At 42.1% G+C, this 23,181-nt stretch overlaps 1 protein-coding gene across 1 annotated transcript in view; it reads left to right on the forward strand.

Moving 5' to 3' along the window:
* Window positions 1-22,095, forward strand: part of LOC135055101 (pulmonary surfactant-associated protein D-like) — a 455,316-nt gene extending 433,221 nt beyond the window's left edge. Inside the window, exons 5-6 of the mRNA XM_063958750.1 lie at window positions 14,810-14,890; window positions 21,687-22,095. Coding sequence (XP_063814820.1) covers window positions 14,810-14,890; window positions 21,687-22,072 — 467 coding nt within the window. The 3' untranslated portion in view covers window positions 22,073-22,095. The remainder of the gene's footprint in view (window positions 1-14,809; window positions 14,891-21,686) is intronic.
* The last annotated feature ends 1,086 nt before the right edge of the window (window positions 22,096-23,181 follow it).

Here is a 23,181-nt window from a genome sequence, read left to right on the forward strand (position 1 = left end):
TGGACAATGCACCCTTAGACGGACACAGCACCCCTGGACATACAGAACTGCACTGTTGAAGCTCCAAAGCTGCAATGAAGTTTGCCCGCAGATCAACGGGGACAATCATGCAGTCCAACACCTGTAAGAATCCGACTATGGGAGGATAACGTTTTGCCTCATTTTGGGATCCAAGTCAGGTGGGAGACCCCGAGGTGGACTCGGAACCCGGATCCCAGCTCGGAATGGTAACTTTTTTTGTGTGCTATACCCCAGTGTACCGCAGTGTATCATACATATATTGTGATACTGTAGGTGGTCTAATCCCATGCTTTGCTTACATAAAGGGGTGCTATGTTGGACAAGGGACTGCTGTGTTCATCCAGGGGTGCGCTGTCAAACTATAGATGCGACCCTATCATAAAAAAAGCCAAAAAAAACCTGGAAAATATAATATTTATTTTTGTGCTATACCCCAGTGTACTATACTATTATTTTTCTGTAACACGGATGGTCATACCGCAGTGTATCATACATGTATTGTGTGACACTGTAGGCAGAATTATACTGTAGTGTAATATATAATCTGACTCATACATGTACTGTGTGACACTGTAGGTGATATTAAACCACAGCATTAAATTATTAGTTCTGACATACATGTATTGAGTGACACTGTAGGTGAAAGCAAATTGCAGTGTTAGATTATTATTTCTGACTCATGCACATATTGTGTTACATTGTAGGTGGAAGTAATCTGCAGTGTTAGATTATTATTTCTGACTCATACACGTATTGTGACGCTGTAGGTGGTACTTTTTTTTTACAAATTGTGGTGTGTGCTGTACCCCACTTCATTCATGTTTGTTAATAGATATGGAGGACAAACAATTGAGAGGAGAGCAGGAAGCACATACTAATGATACAGGTGATGGCACCAGTCATGAAGATACGTCCATCAATGTCACCTACCAAGGGCATAGAAACATAGAATTTGACAGCAGATAATAACCACTTGGCCCATCTCGTCTGCCACTTTTTTTATCCTCTAAGTAATCTCAACTCTTTTTGAACCTTAATTCTTTGTAAGGATATTCATATGCCTATCCCAAGCATGTTTAAATTGCTTTACAGTCTTAGCCTCTACCACCTCTGATGGGAGGCTATCCCACTTATCCACTACCCTTTTTGTGAAGTAATTTTTCCTTAAATTTCCCCTGAACCTGCCTCCCTCCAGTTTCAGTGTATGTCCTCGAGTTCTAATACTTCTCTTCCTTTGAAGAATGTTTCTCTCCTGAACTTTGTTAAAACTCTTGATATATTTGAAAGTTTCTATCATGTCCCCCCTTTCCCTTCTCTCCTCCAAACTATACATTTTAGCCTTTATGGGTAAGTTTTGTGATGCAGGCCGTGCACCATTTTAGTTGCCCTTCTTTGTACACTCGCTAATGTATTTATATCCTTCTGGAGATATGGTCTCCAGAACTGGACACGATATTCCAGATGAAGCCGTACCAATGACCTACACAGTGGCATTATTACTTCTTTTTTCCTGCAACCAAGCATCTGACTTGTCTTTCTCATTGCTTTGTTGCATTGCTGCCCTGCCTTAGAGTCACTTGAAATAGTGACTCCTAAATCCCTTTCCTTCTTAGTAGTTTCCATTATAGTACCTTTGATACTATATTTAGCCTTTGGGTTTTTGAGACCCAAGTGCATGATTTTGCATTTTTTAGCATTGAACTGTAGTTGCCACATTCTTGACCATTTCTCAAGCCTAGCTAGGTCATCAATCATTTGTTTTACCCCTCCCAGTGTGTCTACCCTGTTGCATATTTTTGTATCATCTGCAAAAAGGCAAACCTTCCCTTCAATACCATTTGCAATGTCAGCAACAAAGATATTTAAAAGAACTGGTCCAAGTACAGATCCCTGGGGTACTCCACTGGTAACATATCCCTCCATACTGTCTGGCAAAGAGCAGAGGTTCCTAAATGCGGTCCTAAAGACACCCCAACGGTCCAGGTTTTAAATGTATCCATGCTTGGCCACAGGTAACTTTAATAGCACCTCAGTCAATTTGATTTAACCATCTGTGCTGAGCCATGGCTATACCTAAATCCTGGACTGTTGGGATGCCTTGAGGACTGCGTTTGGGAACCTCTGGAATAAAGGACTTAAATCAGGACATGTAAAATCAAAGAAGCATTATAGTTTTACAGTGGTAAAGAAAAAAACATTTAAAAGTGATGCTAGCTACAGAGAAACATAAAATTGGCAATATGCCATTTACCACACAAAGTGTCAATGAAAGGCTAAAGCCTTGGCCTCTATTTATAACAGGTGGTTCTGCTTCTTATGATGTAAACCCTTCTCTCTGTAGAAGTGTCAAAAAAATAATACTCATTAAGACACAGGAACCAACTGTGTGCTTAGAAACATCACATATCCCTGAGGAGAGTCTACCAATACTGTACTTGAAGAGGAGGCTTTTCACCATTTGTGCATCCTCTGCAAATGTAGGGATGAGGAGCACAAGTCAACATGATGACATACTGTAGAACTTCAGGATGCTTCTGTGGAAGTGCACCAGGATGAGGAGTATATTTGTGTAGCTGGTGTTAATAAGGATATTGATGATGAGGATGTTGTTTGTGTAAATCAGGCACCAGTGAAAACAGTTGTTGCCTAAGATATGAAAAAGCCCATTGTCATGTCTAGGCAAAAGACAAAAAAAAATCCACCTCTTCTGTTATTTATACCCATATTCAGACAAGTGTTAAGCCATCTGTACCCTTTGCAAATCCATAGCAAGAAGAGGTAGAGAACTTAACCATCTAGGAACCTGCTGTCTGTTACGTCACTTCCAGCGCATTCATCAAAAGTTTTTGAAATATTCAGAAACTTTGGCTAAAAACCTAACAACAACCGGTCCAGGTTCACTTAACTACCCTCTCTCTGTTAGATCCAAGCGCCTGCAATCTCCACCATCAACACCTTCATCATCAATAGCCTCAATCATGATCGAAAGTATTTCTGCATCCAGTTTCATAAGCAAGACTGACTCCTCTCCTATCCAGGCTTCCTCCGAAGGATCTTTAAATGTTACGCCTGTTGCTGTTGATGCTGTGAGTGAATTTTCATCCCAGAAGGGGGCCAGGAAGACTACTTGTAGAAGTTTAACAAAACAATTGACTGTTAAACAATCCTTTGCTAGGGGGAGTAAGTAGAACAGCAGTCAGCCATTTGCACAGCAGATTACTGATGCCATAACAGCTCTGTTAGTGTTAAATGTGCAGCCAGATTCCACCTTTAATGCAGAGGGTTTTAGACAGTAATTCCTAGTATGTACAAAGACGTCAATAACAACTTAATTATTGTCCTCTGAAATGACTTTGTACCCACTGTCCACTTAACCATGGATATGTAGACAAGTGGAACAGGGCAAACTAAAGATTATATAACTGTAATGACCCAATAGGTAGGTGTATTGCCTGTTTCAACACCAACAGCAGCAGCAGCAGCAGTATCTAAGAAATACCAGCTCATTCAGAGGTAGACTACTCTGTGTATCACTGGTTTCACTAAGGCATACAACTGACAACCTCTTAGAAAAACTCAGGGAAATCATTGCAAACTGCTTTCCCCGCTTGGACTCTCCTGGGGATTTGTGATTTCGAACAATGCCACCAATATTGTGAGAGCATTACAGCTGGGTGAATTCCAACACGTACCCGTTTTTGCTCACATAATTAATTTGGTGATTACATTTTTTGTAAAATGATAGGGGTGTGTAGAAGATGTTATCTGTGGCCTGAAAAATGTTTGGACATTTTAGACATTCAGCAAGTGCATATTGAAGATTGCAGCACCTGCATGTACTTTTGAATTTACCCAGGCATCAACTAAAGCAAGAGGTAGTAACTAGGTGGAGTTCTACACTTTATATGCTTCAGTAGATGGATGATCAGCAAAAAGGCCATCCAAGGCTACATAATGACAGTTGACATAGGGAAAGGAAGTAGAATATACCTTACTCAAATGCAGTGGAGAATATTTTCCATGTTGTGCAAGGGTCTCAAACCATTTGAAGTTGCCACATGTGAAGAAAGTTCAGACACTGAGAGATTGACTTAATTCAGTAATTCCTATTAGACGCTTAGAAAAGCTGCTGGGGAAACTGAAGAAGGAGCTGAATGAAGTGATTCTGCTAACCATGTCGGACTTGTAGATCAAGCTCTTCATTCATATTGCAAGTATCAAGGGTTGTCATTCTCTTGAAATCAGATCACTATATTTTGGAGACCATACTTGAGCCTAGGTTTAAGTTATACATTGTATCTTTGTTTCCAATGGACACAAATCTGAAGACATGCAAAAAGCTGTTGGTGAACAAATTGTCAGCTCAAGTGGCACGTGACATGGCAACATCTCCTCTTCAGTTTCTCTAGAAACTGCTGCTGCCAGGAAATAAATACATTTTCCTAAAAGACCCACTGGTGGTGATGCACATCAGTCAGCAAAACCTTATTAAATCTGGTCTGTACTAAAAGAACTACCTACAATTAGAGACATGATCCCATCTGATACGGTAACAAAAGAATGGTTGATGATTATTTTAGTGATGGCATCCAAATAGGTATGTCAGACAGTCCGTTTCACTACTGGCAGGAAAAAAGTAAATTTGGAGGCCCTTGCTCCTCAGCAGAGTCAGGAACTTAGGGGGTAATTCCAAGTTGATCGCAGCAGGAAATTTTTTAGCAGCTGGGCAAAACCATGTGCACTGCAGGGGGGGGCAGATATAACATTTGCAGAGAGAGTTAGATTTGGGTGTGGTGTGTTCAATCTGCAATCTAAATTGCAGTGTAAAAATAAAGCAGCCATTATTTACCCTGCACAGAAACAAAATAACCCACCCAAATCTAACTCTATCTGCAAATGTTATATCTGCCCCCCCCCTGCAGTGCACATGGTTTTGCCCAACTGCTAAAAAAAAAATTCCTGCTGCGATCAACTTGGAATTACCCCCTTAGTTAGCAATCAGTAAAAGAGGTTACATCCCCAAAATGTGGAAAAGATTATGTTCATTAAAATGAATTACCAATTCCATGAGGAAGACCTTTACCGAAAATTATCTGAAAAAAATACAGAAGCATCTGTAATGGAGGATTCCAATGGGGATGAATTAATATTGTGTGAAGAAGATGTACAGTAGCAGCCGGCTGTGTGTTACCAAGCTTTAGCCTAAGGGCCTGCTTAAGAGACACACAATGCTAATATTCACAGAGTTTAATTACTTTTTGCTATGCGCATGCATAAAAATCTCTAAACACTCCTATTGCACATGCATTACACAGTGTGTATGCACAAAGGTGCTGTTGTGACTAGAGATGTGTGCCAAGCCCTGTATTTTGGTTTTGGATCTGTATTTTTGTCAAAAAATCATAAAAACAGCTAAAATTACAGAATATGGGCCTGTATTTGTTCCTACAATATTATTAAACTCAATCACATTCATTTCCAGTCACTTTTGACAACATCACAGCTTACAATATTGTTTTAATCTATTTTAGGCCAAAGGTTGCAGCGAGCTGGCTGGTTACTAACCGATACAGCAGCGGCACAAACACATGGCAGTTTATAGCACATCGATGAAACATTGCCACACAGTAGTGCACAAAAGAAAAGTGATGCAATATGTTCCCTCCCACACTTAGGTTGGTGGTGCAAGATGGTCACTCCCACCCTTATGTTGGATAGTAAAAAGGATATGCACAGTTTAACAAACCAAGCACAGTGGCTGAAGTGCTTGCTTTGTTTGGGCCCCCACAAAACATTTTTTGGGGAGGACTACATCCAATCACTAATGAGAAGGTTAATAATGAGGGTGTTAATTACATTATAATCTTGCACAATAAATTTCATGAACCCACTGCAAATGATGTAACATGGAAAAGTTGCCTAGATGGCTAATGTCCCTACCTCCACTAACTTTGGCCTCACAAATAGAGCAGATGCCTTCACAAACATTGTCAGGATTTAGGTAAAAATAATCCCACACCCAAGAGGTTGCTTTTATTGGTTTTATGTCCAGGCATCACAGTGGCTCTCTTTTTATTATGGGCAAGAACTGTAGCCACTGGTGGCTGATTTACACAAACAACATCATCAACATTCTCAGTGTCAGATAGTAGTACACACATATCTTAATCATGCTCTTCCACTTCCACACATGAATCCTCAGTTTCTATTTTACCCTCATCGCCACCATCTTTACTTGTACTGCTCCCCACATGTGCAGATGCTGTGCAGATGCTGCAGAACAATGAAAGAGCTTTTCTATCAGGATAGTGTGAGAAATGTCAGACACACACATAGTTAACGTGGCCACCCATAAATGTTCCTCAGGAATATGTGATGGTTCTGAATGCACAGTTTGTACTATTGCCTTAGTGGTTTTTATTTTTTTTACACCTCTTCTAGAGTCTGGGTGAAAAGTTCTTACATTGTAATGAGATGCAGAAGAAGCCTCACTGACAGTTGCATAACCACCAGGGCCGTAACTACGTGTGTGCCAGATGTGCCTGGCACACAGCGCAGTTGCCCTGAGGGCGCAAAGGCCAGCGGCATGTAATGAGTCAAATTGACTCAATACATGCCGCCTCTGCTGTGTGCGCCGTGAGCCGTGCTTTAGAGGAGAGAGAAGCAGCCGTGCCAGGCAGCAGAGAAGGAGGAGGAGGGAGGGGGACTGGAGCCGCAACAGCGCTATGTCATTGGTAGTAAGCACCACTGCAGCAGTCCCCTCTCCTTCCGTATAGGCTGCCCGGCGCTGCTGTGAATGCTGGGATGTGGTTCCTCCATCCCAGCATTCATAGCGGCGCCGTGCAGCCTATACGGAAGGAGAGGGGACTGCTGCAGCAGCGCTTACTACCAATGACATAGCGCTGCGGCGGCTCCTGTCCCCCTCCCTCCTCCTCCTTGTCTGATGCCTGCACCAAGGGAGCTGCCAGCACGAGGAGCCTGTCAGCGGGGAGATGGTAAGTATATATCTCTCTCTCTCTCAGGGGGACACCGTCTGCCGTAATGTGTAAAAAGGGGACTGGCTGCTGCAATGTGTAAAAAGGGCGATGCTGGCTGCCGTAATGTGTAAAAAGGGGGCCTGGCTGCCGCGATGTGTAATAAGGGGGACACCGTCTGCCGTAATGTGTAAAAAGGAGGACTTGCTGCCGCAATGTGTAAAAAGGGGGATGCTGGCTGCTGCAATGTGTATAAAGGGGGACACCGTCTGCCGTAATGTGTAAAAACGGGGACGCTGTCTGCTGTAATGTGTAAAAAGGGGACGCTGTCTGCTGTAATGTGTAAAAAGGGGGACACTGTCTGCCGTACTGTGTAAAAACAGGAATGCTGTCTGGCGTAATGTGTAAAAAAGGGGACGCTGTCTGGCGTAATGTGTAAAAAAGGGGACGCTGTCTGCCGTAATGTGTAAAAAAAAGGGGACACTGTCTGCCGTAATGTGTAAAAAAGGGGACGCTGTCTGCCGTAATGTGTAAAAAGGGGACGCTGTCTGCCGTAATGTGTAAAAAGGGGATGCTGTCTGCCGTAATGTGTAAAAAGGGGACGCTGTCTAATGTAATGTGTAAAAAAGGGACGCTGTCTGCCGTAATGTGTAAAAAGGGATGCTGTCTGCCGTAATGTGTAAAAAGGGGATGCTGCCTGCCGTAATGTGTAAAAAGGGGGACTGTCTGCTGTAATGTGTAAAAAGGGGGACTGTCTGCTGTAATGTATAAAAGGGGCTCTACCTGGTGTAGTGGCGCTACTGTGCAGCGTAAGTTGAATAATGGAGACTTCTGTGCACCGTAGTACGAATTGCTATTATTTTGTGGCCACGCCCCTTCCACATGAAGCCACACCCCTATATATTTTTTGCGCACCAACGGCACGCACTGCCCCTATCTTGCATAGGGGGGCGCCAATGCTGTTTCTTGCACACAGCGCTAAAATGCCTAGTTACGGCACTGATAACCACTACTTAAAGGCCAGGAGCTGAGTCTTTCCTTGCCACATGTTTCTCTGCCCCTAGTTCCCTTTTGATGTTTTTTTTCTTTACCACTGTAAAATTAAATTGCTTCTTTTAATTTTACATGCCCATAATGCCCTTGGGAATTGGGCTTAGTAGATGACATTGACGGACTTGTATCCTCATGACTGGTGGCAGCACCTGCAGCACTAGTATGTCAATTGTTCATCCTTCATATCTGTCAGTAAACAAAACAAAAAAGTGGGGTCCAGCACATGCCACAATGTGTAGAAACAAGGTACCACCTACATTGTCACTCAATATGTGTTTGAGTCAGAAATAATAATACCCAAGCGGGTGCAAGATTCACAGGTCAGGTACAGAAAATCAGGGTTCAGAGTCTTCAGAATGCACAAAAACAAGTTCTCCAGTGGACCTTATGATCCAGGACCCCTAACAATAGTCACCCCCTGGCCTATCAAATGGGCAGCTTGTCTACCACCAGGAGCATTGCTTCTTGTGTTTGAAACCCTTTTAGCACAAATTGATAGGTACCTATAATCAGCTGCTTATAAACCCTGGCCAACAGCAACACCTGGCCTGGATTCACTACAGCCACAATCCTTCAGTTTTACACCCATGTTAGGTTTGTGCTTTCTTTGTCACAATATATATTGTACATATATATAGTGCACTTACCTGGTAGTAAATGCTGGGGTACACATCAGGTTGACACAAGCATAGCATGTAAAGCAGTAATACTGTGTGCTGTAACGTGTATAAGGAGCACTACTGTATGGTGTAACGTGTATAAGGAGCACAATTGTGTGGCATAACATGTATAAAGAGTAGTACTGTGTGCTTCAGCTTGTATAAGGAGCACAACTATGTTCCAAAATGTATATAAGGAGCACTACTGTGTGGTGTAACATGTGTAAGGGTACTACAATAAGGTGTATCGTTTGTAAGGAGCATTCCTCTGTGGCATAATGTGTATAAGGAACACTACTGTGTGGCATAATATGTATAAGGAGCACTACTGTGTGGCGCAATGTGTATAAGGAGCACTACTGTGTGGTGTAACATATATAAGGTTACTACTGTGTGTTGTAACGTGTATAACTAGCACTACTGTGTGGTGTAATGTGTGTAAGGAACACTACTGTGTGGTGTAATGTGTATAAGGGTACTACTGTGTGGCGTAACATGTATAAAGGTAGTACTGTGTTGCATAATGTGTTTAAGAAGCACTACTGTGTGGAATAATTGGTAATAGGAGCACTACTTTGCAGTCTAATGTAAATAAGGTTGCACTGTCTAATTTGAATTGGGGGTACTATTGTGGCCATGCCCCTTCTCAATGAGATCACAACCCATTTTTGGGAGGTGCACACTATCACTATAAGCAATATGGGGTCCAATGCATATTCTTGCACCTGGGCACACCACTCTCTAGTTCCGCCACTGCATGCAGACTTCCAAAGATTTGGACTTGTCTCTCAAGATGGAATTATCCTTAGTGTTGAAGATTAGACCAATGACTGTAAAAGTTATGAATGAACAAATCATAACACAAGCATCAGTAGTGCACATGACTAACAAGATTCTGTTGTATTTATTATTTATTCCGGTCACAGGGAGCTGTTTTTTTTCATCACTATTTCATCCTAAAGTCCCCAATTAGAGCTAGAAACATACAGAGTGAAACGGTAATACAAGACCATTTGTCTACAACCAGCAAAAGTGGAAACATAGGCAATATGTAATAACCTGTGAGGTGCAGGCTGTTTAGGAATCTCTGCAAATCTGCCTGTATTTTTAAAGTAGCAATAATATACAAGGCAACCCCCACCTGGTTTTGTCTGGTATATGATTTCCACTTTAAAAATATGGGCAGATTCCCAGAAAGTTTCAAACAGCTTGCACCCAGAGCCGGCCCTAACCAATATGATGCCCTAGGCAAGATTTTGGCTGGTGCCCCTAGCACCACCGCTAGTTCTGCCTCTGTCCCTGCACCCTTTTCCCAATACCATCACCCCGCACCCATAGCAGTCCTTATTTTGGTGTTCCTATACCCTATATTTTAAAAAGGAACAGTGCGCACATTCGGCGCACAGCCCAAAAAGGGACGTGTTTTTGCTGGCAAGCGGCATGGCCACACAATAGCACCCCCAATTCAAATTATGTCACACAGTACTGCAACTTTATTCACATTATATCATGCGATAGTGTCCATTATTCACGTTACATCACACAGTAGTACCAATTTACCTTATATACGTTACTCCTCACAGTAGTGCCCCTTATTCATATTACACCACACCATCTTACTTTTTATTCACATTACACCACAAAATAGTGCCCTTTCTATACGTAACACCACACAGTAGAGCACCTTATACACATGCCACACATTAGTAATGCCTTTCTACACATAATACCACACAGTAAAGCCCCTAACACATATGACACACATTATTAATGTCCTTATAAACATAATGCGCCGTACACATTATGCCAACCTTTATTAATGCCCTCATACACATAATGTCCCTTACACATATGCCAACCATTATTGCACAACCAACCCACCCGCACACAACACTCACACAGCCGCTAACACTGTGACCTCTGCCTCTCCTTGGATACAGATGTGTCCTTATACATCTTGCCTCAATGCGCCATGCAGCAGGAGATGCATGGCGTGAGTCAGCTGACAGCTCTGCTAATGTCTGGTGCCTTTTTTTAATGAAAATACATCTTATTGGCATTGCTATGTGGCTAGGATGCACAAGCTGCTTCTGCTGATTAAAATGATATGCAGCATGCCTATATTCTGTGTGCGACTGTGGCTGTATTTGCATACGAAATGCTACACACATAATATAGGCATGCCACATATCATTTTAATCAGCAGAAGCTGCTGGTGCCCCTGGGCATACCAAATGCCCTGGACATTTGCCTAGTTTGCCTATGCCTAGGGGCGGCTCTGCTTGCAACTCACAGTCTATTACAGATTATCCCATATGTCCTACTACCTAAAGAGAGCAGACTACTTTCAGACCTTAAAGGCTAGCCTAGGATTACTGAGGTTTCAGCAGGATCTTGACAAAAGAAGGCAGGGAAACTGACACCCAATAGGGAATAAGAATGCACAATATACCTGTTTCCAATGCCACCAAGATAATACCTGCAGTTTAATCCTAATACAATGAACATGACCACCTACATACAGAAGTACATAGACTAAGGGTTCACTACAAAGTCCAGGTCCATGGCAGGAATCTTTTTTGTGGCAAAGAAAGATGGTTCACTAAGACCATGCTTCAAGAATTGGTACACCTTTCCACTGATCTCTGTTCCTTGTGCACCATCAGACTCCAATCTTTATCTAACTGACTTGTGAGGACCTACTGCATTATCCATTTCTGGGAGATGGACATTTGGCAGAAATCCTTTAACACACATGATGGACACTAGGAATATGAGAATATGTCATTCAACTTTTGCAATGCATCATCCATCTTCCAAACATAGGTGACATGGAAATAAGCACAAATATAAAGTTGTTAAAGGTTAATAGTCAAGCTGATAGGGTGCTGTTAGCTAAGAAGTACTAGAGTAGTTTTTCCTTTTTAACAACCTCTCCTCATCTATATTTTTGCCAACATTTAGAAGAGTTCCTACCATCAGTCCAGATTTAGCTTAGTGGGACTTAAAAATTGAAGAGAAGTTAATTGCTTGATTAGCCAGTGCTCAAAAGAATCATGGCATTCCAGATATTCATTGGGTATAACAAGTAACACATATATTTTATCTATAATAGCACAGAATGTTAGCCCGAAAAAAATCATAAACCAAACAGCAGTCTCTGTAGGACACAAGGACTCTGCAAGTACAGCATTCTTTGGAAACATTAAACTGTCTCTCCCCCTCTTTGCCTGTACTACAGTATTTCCGTCACATTCATGCATAAAATGTTGAAGTTGGTACATCGGAGTGTAGAGCAAGTGCTGTGCAGACTAACAAAAGAGATTCACCATCCCCATGGTCACTATTAAGTTGTAATATATATACTAATATTGCAAAGAAACCAGAAGTTACTCGCCATCATCTCAGTGGAGAACCTTCTTGAAAGGGAGAAATTTCCTGAATACTAACCAACCATAAAATGCAGTATATTCATAGGTTAAACAGATTGAACTCTCAGCAGACACAATGGATGCAGTCCTAATCAGGTTTGACTTTATTCAGCATCATCAAGGCCGAATACCTCTCCCAAGAGTTATCTCTCAAATGACCTGTCATGGAGAGTGAAGCCATGATACTTTCAGACTTTAGTCTGAGACTGTCCATCTCTTTTGTATTGCCGGACAGGAACTGGACATATCTGTATGTCTGCACACAATTACTATATGCCATATTGACACTGCAAGTTAGCAATAATCTGCAACTGAAATTTATTTCCATTTTCTATAACTCAATATATACACTATGTAGGTTTTATTGTGACCAACATTTATTATTGTGAAAATAAAAGATATTTGAATGTTTAACACAATATCACCTCCTTAATATTAACGGACTGTGTGTTAAGGGTCCAAATCAGATACAAAACTACAATATATGTAAGATTGGATAAACCGTAAATAGCCGGGGATCAAAGCAATTTGATGGTTGCAATCCCAGTGATGATTCATAATAATTTATTTACTGCAACTACAAAAAATGCTGCAGTAAATTACCATGGCTAATTGTCTCGCCAGGGGCTAGGCTATTAGCCCCAACAAATTAGTGCAAGCCATGGCTTATCTGGGATTTTGTTTCACTTGCCTCAGGCAGATGAAACCAAATCTCCAGAAACAGCCTTGTTTTCATGCAAAAAAGGGGGTTCTTTCTCACGAGAAATGTTTCACTGAACCTGTGTGTTTTCAGAAGAAAAAGCATTTTTAAATAATGGTGATGTAATTAGATAACCCGTAAAAAAATAAATAAATAAAAATTGGTGAGACGTCAGGAAAAACTGAAAAACTGTCATTTTTCGTATCCAACGTTTTACTGCAGCTTATTGGATACCGTCCTTTGTTTATGAGAAAATTAATGCTACAGTATGTAGTATGCAGATGCACTCAATTTGGAGCATATAAGACTGCCCAAAGATTGTTGATCAATATTTGAACTTAAAAGCACTTAAATTGGAGTGAATCTTACTACTTAAAAAAGTATTTCATATAACCTCAGCTATATCCAGATAAGCAACCATTTGAGTTTTGGCCATTTCTACCTCCACTGAAAAACGGTATTCTTTCTATTCCTAATAATATAGTGCTCCTCCATTTGAACCAATCTGAGACTCAAACTGCAGTAATGTATTATATTGTTTACAAATACCAATCTTATATGGGGATGCATTTCACATGCTGGCTGTCGGGATCCCGGCGCTCAGCATACCTGCGCAGGAATCCTGACAGCCAGCATATCGACAATAATTTTCCCTCTTGGGGGAGTCCACGACCCCCCCTGGAGGGAGAATAAATAGCGTGGCGTGTGTAGTGCGCCACTGTGCCTGCAGCGTGGTGAGCGCAGCGAGCCCACAAGGGGCTTTTTTGCGCTTGCCCCGCTGACAGCATGCGGTCGGGAACCCAACGCCGGTATGCTGGGCACCAGGATCCCGAGCACTGTCATACCGTAGTAGACCCCTTTATATGTACTAAGGGACATAATATGCGTGATACAGCCAAGGCACGTTTTTTACTGTTTATGTTGGATACTGGTATTGTGTATTTACATTGGAAAGTAAGTATTGTGTATAATATGCATATTTAAAAAGGTAATACACCGGTATAAATAACTTATCTTCTGCTCTCTATAAATAATTGAATAAAATATAGATTGGGGTACACACAGTGTGATATTCTTTTTTTAATAATCACATTGTTTCCTACTTTTTTCATTTTGTTCTAGATTTTATGTATATGTTTGTCATGAATCTTTGTTGTTCCAACACATTTTAATACTATTTAAGAAAAGTTAAATTTTTGCAAATGCAAAGTTATATTATTACATTACTGATAAAGCTGTTTATAATAGCACCCCATGACATTTACACAAATTCCATATACAGTATTTACTAATATTATAATGGGGCCAATTTTTATTCACAATGAAGGCCCACAGCCTGTTCTTAACAGTTTATCACACCTAGCCTACTTAAATTAATTACTGATTTTACCTTTTACTCTGTTATACATAAACTCATCACTATAACTCTGCATACTTTATTAGTTGTATGCATGTTACAAGGTCTAGCCCCATAGTGTAGCTTATCACACATAAAAAAGCTAATAATATATATATACAGTATATTAAGAAAACACTCACTGATGTGCATGATGTTTATGGCCCATACATATTAATTACCCTTTAATTTCAGTGGAGCTTTAAAATGTAACTAACACAACTAGTAGTCTTGTGATGTTATGTTGTAGGAAGCTTGGTAGTATAAGTAGGCTTTCTATAATAGCCCTAATCAGGAACACCTGATTTTTACACAGGTTCTGTGGCTGATTAAAACTAGATAAAATGCAGGATTGAATTTAGCCAGCCACAGGACCTGTTTACATCATAGATAAACTTTTTTAAAGTGATATTATGGCAACCTTAAGTATATGCATGTTTTTTTTATAATGGGATATTGTGACTATTAAGCTTTCACATTGTTCTGAGTGTCAGAGTTTTGACTATTACAAATATGCACACTTTTTCAAATAATAATAAAATGAGAAAACTATTAATCCAGACCATTTTCTGCAGATGACATTGCTAAGGAACGATTAAAAGTATTTGAGAGTCAATTGCAGATACTTCAAGCAAACCTTACTAAGTATATTAAAAGTAAGCCCTGTATTATTTGTTTTCAATCCCTTATTCTGTCTCTAATACATCTCTTAATTACTAATTGTGTTAATTACTGAGATGAAAGTTACTGAAGGAATATAACAATGACATATTTAAATATATTGCTTTAAATTTCTTACATTGGAATACACAGATCGTATGACAAAGGTTCTCAAACGCGGTCCTCAAGGCACCTCAACAGTCCAGGTTTTAGGTATATCCATGGCTCAGCATAGATGGTTAAATCAAACTGACTGCAGAGCTACTTAAGTCACCTGTGGCCAAGCGTGGATAAACTAAGAACCTGGACCTTTAGGGTGCCTTGAGGATCGAGTTTGAGAACCTCTGTCCTATGATATTGGTATTCCACTTAGCAATGAGTTAAGTTGTTACAAAAATAAATGTGCATTCCAGAAGAGTTAACATTGGCCCTAATTTCTCTTACGTCCTAGTGGATACTGGGGAACTGTACTTTAGTACCATGGGGTATAGATCAGGTCCACTGGTGCCTGACACTTTAAAAACCTTTAGTGTGTGTATGTGTGTGCTGGCTCCTCCCTCTATGCCCCTCCTACCAGACTCAGTTTAGAAAAATGTGCCCATGGGGCCGGGTGCATTTCTCTGGAGCTCCAGAGAGTTTAATTGATTTTTTTTATTTTAGTTATTTATTTTCAGGTAGTACTGATTGGCAACTAGTATACCTGCTTTGTGGGACTTAGAGGGGTTGACTGAACCAACCTCCTGAGGGTTAATGGTTCATAATCCCAGCTGACACGACACTGAGCTCCTGAGATGCTGTTTCACACACCATACTGTGTGTGCCCACGCCAGCAGCTAGCCGCCACCCTCTAACAGATGCTGAAGATATCAGATGCGGTGAGTGTGAACACCAGGGTCCCGGTTAGAGGGTCCCCAGTGCGGTTTGGTGGCATGTCACATGGCGGTCACGGGCCACGAGCTGCGGAACCCATCACGGACTACACTGGCTCAGCGGACTTTCTGCTCCACAGTGCTCACTGTCAGTAGGCTTTTTGTGTACTGTGTGTTTTAATTCAGCCAGTATAAGCTATTTAGTTGGACCGCGCGCCAATATAGGGGGCTACCCGGAGAGCTGGACTAGAGGCAGAAAGGCACCATTTCCTGCTGCTGCGGATCATCAAGGCTGCATGCACATTGCTCATCCATGGACCCACGCTGTTACAGACTCTGTACTGGTACCAGGGGGTCATATCAGGTGGGGAGCACATCAGCAGTAGCGCCGCTGCACATATATAAGGTGATACACATATTTTCACACACTGCGCTGCTGTGTTCTGTGTGCTGGTCTTCATTTATCTTTGTCACTCCAGGGGCTCTCTAGGGTCTGTGTGGATGTGTTTTTAAGTGAGTTGAGCTGTACTATGGTTGTGTATAATATGTCTGTTGACATGGTTATGTGTGCTGCTTGTAACTCTACCCCTTCTTCTGCGGGGACCCTCATGTGTTAACAGTGCTCTGTATCTCCACAGGGACACAGTTCACAGTCACCTGACTGGCTAGATACCTTTAAGAGCATTATTCACAATGTGAACTCAGAATTATCTGCAGCTAAGAAGGAGAGACAGGTGTTAAAACAGTTGGTTGATTGTATGGCCAAAGCAGATACCAGAAAGGCTTCTCAGCCCCCTCTGTTGGTTTCACTTAAACGCTCACTGCCACAGGTGCTACAGTTTGATTCTGATTATGACCAGCCGGATATGGGTGATGATGATATGGATGAGGACAGCCCTCTGTTCTCCGGGGTGGAGGCCCTCATTTATGCTGTAGGAGAGGTTCTACACATCCAGATCAGGAGGCAGAACCAGATGAGGAGTTGCACTTTAATGTTAGACCCAAGACCTCAGCAACGTTTCCTGTGTCTAAGGAATTAAACTCCCTGGCCAGAGAGGCATGGGTGAACCCTGACAAGAAATTCAAAACTCCTCAGAGGTTTTTATCTACTTTTCCCATCCTGGCTGAGGACACAAAGGTATGGGAAAACCCCCCATCAGTTGATACGTCTGTGTCCAGACTGTCTAAGAAATTGGTACTGCTGGTGCCAGGGGCTATATCCCTAAAAGACCCTGCTGACCGTAAAATTGAGACCACTCTCAAGGCAATATATATGGCAGTGGGCATAGCACAGTGCCCCACAATAGTTTATGGTTGGATTTCTAGGGCAGTAGTCCATTATTGGATTAGACACTCTGCCCCAGGATCAGGTCATTACTCTGCTGCAACACATACAGGATGCTGCAAATTTTATGAGTGAAGCTATAAAGGAATTGTGTAAGATAAATGGCCGCACTACTGCTATAGCAGTTTCGGCATGAAGAGCTCTGTGGTTACGTCAATGGTCAGCGGACGCAGATTTCAAAAAGGGTGTACAAAATCTTCCCTTTACATGTGATGCCTTGTTTGGGGACGAGTTAAATAAATGTATCTTCCAGGCAATGGCGGGTAAGTCTACCTATCTGCCGTCAGCTGCACCACCTGCTCGAAGCTCTTACACAGGACCTTCCTTGCAGTCCTTTCATGTGGCAAGGTTCAGAAGCAGGGGCCAAGGGGTCTCCACCACTCCCAGAGGATCTCGTTGTAAGTCCTGTAAACCTGCAACTGCTGTGTCCCTGGACCAGAACACCAGATCCCCTGTTGCTAAGCCTTCCGTGTGATGGTTGGCCCCAGCAGCAAGGTGACTTTCAGGTAGGTGCTCGCCTTCAACACTTGTTCTGCCAGGATCGTTGGCTGAGGTACCTCATTTCCCAGGGATACCAGCTGGAATTTCAAGCTCTTCCTCCTCACAGATTTTTCAGATCAGGTTTACCAGTTTTGCCAGCAGCAAAAGTTACCTTGCAAGAGGCTATTCAAAAACTTTTGCAGACAGGGCTGGTGGTTCCAGTACCTCCTCCATTACACAACATGGGTTTTTACTCCAGTCTTTTTGTCATTCCAAAACCAGACGGTTCGGTGCAACCCATCTTGAGCCTGAAGTCTCTAAACCCGTATCTGCAGGGGTTCAAATTCAAGATGGAATCCCTGCGGGCAGTGGTGTCCATTCTGGAGGAGGTGGAATTCCTGGTATCTCTAGATGTTAAGATGCTTACCTACACATTCTCATGTGGCCCCCTCATCAGGCTTACCTCGGGTTTGCCATATTGGATGGCCATTTCCAGTTTCAGGCCTTACCCTTTGGCCTATCCACAACTCCAAAGGTGTTCACCAAAGTCATGGCAGAGATGATGCTGCAACTGCACATGATGGGAGTCAACATAGCCCCTACTTGGATGATCTCTTGATAAAGGCTATGTCCAGGGAGCCTCTGCTGCACAGCATCGATCTGATGACTCGCCTACTTACGGATCATGGTGGATCCTACATTTTCAGAAATCTCACCTGGAACTGACCCAACGTCTTCAGTTCCAGGGAATGATACTGGATACAGTGTCTCAAAAGGTATTTCTTCCGATGGACAAGGCCTTGGCTATCCAGGCTATGGTCCGCTCAGTGCTCCTTCCTCGCAAGTTATCCATACATCTTTGCATCCGCTTGCTGGGCAGGATGGTTGCTGCTTACACGGCAATCCAATACAGTAGGTTTCATGCCTGCCCATTTCACCTTCACATGCATCAGGAAGTGACCTTATCTCCGAAAGCCTGGATTTCTCTATTATGGTGGATAAAAGTTCCTCACCTGGTAGAAGGCTGGAATTTCAATATCCACTCATGGATTCTTCTGACAATGGATGCCAGCCTCTGTGGTTGGGGGGGGATGTGACCCAAAGGGCCCAGTTCCAGGGGATATGGTCATTTCAGGAATCTGCTTTGCCGATAAACATCCTGGAACTCAGGGCAATTTACAATGCTCTTCTGCAAGCTTCCCATTTCCTGAAAGATCAGGTGATCCAGGTTTAATAGGACAACGCCTGGCAGTGACATACATAAACTGACAAGGGGGAACAAGAAGCGGAGCGGTGATGCGAGTAGTGTCAAAAATACTCTTCTGGGCGGAGGCCAACTCAATGGCCATCTCAGCCATATTTATTCCAGGAGTTGACAACTGGGAAGCATATTTCCTTGGCAGACACGACCTCCTTCCGGGGGAATGGGGCCTACATCCCCAGGTGTTTCAACAGTTAATTCAACAGTGGGGCTGTCCACAGATAGATCTGATGTCTTCTCAAGAAGCTATGCCGGTACTGTTCCAGAACGAGGCGTCCTCAGGCTGTAGCAGTTGACGCACTGATGAAACCACGGACGTACTGGTTTGTGTACCTGTTCCCTCCTTTACCGCTAATCCCAAGGGTTCTAAAAAGACTAAGAAGAGAAAGAGTTCAAGCTATTCTAATTGCCCTGGATTGGCCTCGACGGGCGTAGTACTAGAACCTCCTAACCATGGCGGATCCCTGGCCTCTGCCGCTTCAAAAGGATCTTCAGCATGGTCCATTCGTCTATCCAGACTTACCGTTGCTACATTTAACGGCTTGTAAGTTGAGAGGAAGATTCTATCCAGAAAAGGGCTTCCCTCCAGGGTTATTTCCACTATGGTCCAGCCCAGGAAGATGGTTACGTCAAAACATTATCATCGTATGTGGAAAAAGTATGTTTCCTGGTCTGAAAGTAGAAAGGTTTCTCCTGTGGAATTTAGAATTGGTCAATTTCTACTTTTCCTGCAAGCGGGAGTGGATATGGGCCTACGTTTAGGCTCGATCAAAGTGTAGATTTTGCCGCTATCGATTTTCTTCCAGAATCAACTTGCCATGTTGCAGGAAGTACAAACTTTACTAAAAGGAGTTCTTCATATGCAACGGCCCTTCGTACCTCCCACAGCTCCATGGGATGTCAATGTGGGTCTGTCCTTTTTTCAATCAGATTGGTTTGAACCCTTACATAGGGGGGAGTGGAAATTTCTTACCTGGAAGATGGTGATGTTATTAACCTTGGCATCTGCCAGACGTGTCTCTAAATTGGGGGCCTTATCCTGTAAGAGCCCTTATTTGATTTTTCATGAAGACAGGGTGGAGCTCAGGTTTTTGCTTAAAGTGGTATCGGCTTTTCATGTGAATCAGCCCATTGTGGTTCCATTGTTGTCTGATGCTTCCTATGGTCCAGAGTCCATGGATGTGGTGAGGGCTCTGAAGATTTATGTCAAACAGACTGCTCGTCATCGGAAATCTGATTCGCTGTTTGTACTTTATGATGCCACCAAAATTGGTCATCCGTCTTCTAAGCAATCAATTGGTTCAGGTTGACCATTCAACAGGCCTATACTTCAACGGTTTTGCCTTTGCCGACGTCTATGCAGGCCCACTCGGCGAGGTCTGTGGGCTCTTCCTGAGTGGCTGCCCAGGTGGTCTCGGCCTTGCAATTGTGCCGTGCAGCTACTTGGCCTGGTTCTAACACTTTTGTTAAGTTTTATCGGTTCGACACCTTGGCCAAGGATGACTTTCAGTTTGGTCAGGCGGTTTTACAGAGGGCTCAGCACTCTCCCACCATTTGGGGGATTTGGGACTTCCCCATGGTACTAAAGTACAGTTCCCCAGTATCCACTACGATGTAAGAGAAAATAGGAAACCATAGTGGATACTGGGCGTCCGCCTCAGTGCTTCGATTCCTGCTTACCTAAGTGTTTGCTTGGCCAACCATTGTGGTCCCCTTATGTTGTTGGGATATGCTTTGCTATCTTGGTTAGATTGGTGTTGCTACCCTTTGTTTTGGTTAGCGCCCTCCTTTTCGGTTATGGTTGTGTGTTGACTTAGTGCCTCACCGCTGATGCACCTGTTTTCTTCTCTCGTGGTATGTCAGTCTCCTCGGGCACAGTTTCCTAGACTGAGTCTGGTAGGAGGGGCATAGAAGGGAGGAGCCAGCACACACATACACACACTAAAGGTTTTTCAAGTGCCAGGCTCCAGTCAACCCGATCTATACCCCATGGTACTACGGACTACGAGGAAGAATTACTGGTAGGTATTCAATTCCTATTTTCACAGTCTGAATAAAGCAAAACCGAGCAAATAAAGGCCCCCATACTGTATATCACCAATCACAAAAAACAATCACAAGATTCTGAGATTCCTCAATCAACCAATCTGTGCCCATACATTGCAGATATTTTTCAGTGATTTGCAGATCATTTTCAGCAAGTACAGATCTGCCAATCTTGGAAAGCTTATCGGTTTACTAAAAAAAGGTCTGCTAATCTGCTGATTATACCATACACTAGCAATTTACAGTCCCAATTGATCTGTGAAAACCAACATGTTGAACAACCTGATTAAACAATCTCAATCAATTTTTGGTCTGAATCCGTGACCTGTGAACCCCATGCATTGCAGACAAATTTGCACTATCATCTACAAAACAGCAAATTGTCCCAATCGATTGGTGATGCTTTTACTGTGCACATGGTCAAACCATATTGCAGTTCAAGGGGAGCAAATGCATTTATCATTTTCGCATGTAGAGTAAATACTGTCTGCTTTTGCATGCAGCCCACAAATACTGGGCAGCTTTATTTTTAGATTGAAATTTTGATTTGAGTTTGGACAAACCCCCTCCAAATGTATCTCTCTCTGTACATGTTACATCTGCCCCACCTACATGGCAATATGGTTTTATCAAAGTGCAGTTACTTTCTATACTCCCACCTCAGAATCAGGCTCATTGTCTTGAGTCCCTTTACTGAATCAACTGGAAACTTGACTAGCCAACACCAGCATAGGATAGGAATAGATTTCCAGTGTAATAACTTTGATTTACCTTTTTTTCATCTATTTCAGTTCTGCTCTTCCATGGAGCTATACAATCTGGTGATAAATTGTTTGTAACCAATGGTCTGAAAGAAAGTTTTGAAAATGATCAGAGGATCTGCAAAGAATCTGGTGGTAGTCTAGCAGCCCAAAAAAATGCAGCAGAAAACAGTGCTGTGCAGAAGGTACTCCTCTCCAAGGGGAAGTCAAACAAGGCTTTCCTAGGCATATCAGATATGCAAGTAGAATGGACATTCTTATACCTGACGGGAAACAAAGTCACGTTTACTAACTGGAACCCTGGGGAGCCAAACAACAACAAAGACACTGAAGACTGTACAGAAATACAAGATAATGGCAAATGGAATGATATTCCATGCTTTCTGCCACGACTAGTTATTTGTGAATTACAGTAGAACTACTTACAGACAACTCATTTCATAACATGTTACTATTTGTACTTGTGAGACCCTATAATTTTCTTTTTTATTTCTCATCTATAAGTTCAGCTCTATTACATCAAATTTATAACATAGAAAAGGAAATCAAATAACATTATTTTATTCCATATATGTGTATTGGAAGTAAACTAACAAATCTAATCTTTGTTTCTTTGTTATATTTATATAGATTTCCCGGTGTTTTTTTTTATAATTTAGTATGAAGAGGTAAAACTCTTGAGGGGATGTAGTTAAAAAATTGACAATCACAATGTCAATATTTATAATGTTTACACCACAATGTTGATAGTTATGGTGTTGACATTGTTAAAAAATATCAACAGACAACATATATCGATGTTCTCAAAATGTTGACATATGAAATATTGACATTGCCAGGCTCCAGTGGACCCGATCTATACCCCATGGTACTACGGACTATTAGGAAAGGAATTACCAGTAGGTATTAAATTCCTATTTGTACAGTTTGAATAAAGCAAAACAGAGCAAATAAAGGCCCCCATACTGTATATCACCAATCACAAAACAATAAATAGAATTTTGACATATGGGTGATACTTTGGGCAGGTGAGTTAGGGTTAGGCTGTGCAGGAAGGTTAAGTTAGGCTCTTGAGGGAGGATTAGGGGAAGGCATTAGGGTTAGTGGAGCATGTGAGAGGTTCAAAAGTCTGATCTAGAAATGACAGTCACATGACTGTCGGGATCCAGAAGATGTCAGTCACCAGGAGGCTGTTAGTCACCATTGGGCCACCAGGGATGATATGTTGACATTCTAACATGTCAACATTTCATCAAGAGGTACACGATGAGTGTTGACATGGTAAACGTCAACAAATTGACCGTCCCAAAATTTTTATGTCAACAGGATGAATATCCACATTATGACTGTTGACATATCGTACTCAATCCCTACTGAGGTCTTTCAAGACATATAAGATGAAGAGATAAGAAAAGTTCTAGGTACAGTACATTGAAGTCGTGCACTGGGTAATGGAATAATAAATTTTTTCTTCTATTTGTTAGTATCAAAATTAAAAGACCATCAAAATATCAAATAAACAATC

Source organism: Pseudophryne corroboree, chromosome 3, assembly GCF_028390025.1.
Source record: "Pseudophryne corroboree isolate aPseCor3 chromosome 3, aPseCor3.hap2, whole genome shotgun sequence".
Lineage (NCBI taxonomy): Eukaryota > Metazoa > Chordata > Amphibia > Anura > Myobatrachidae > Pseudophryne > Pseudophryne corroboree.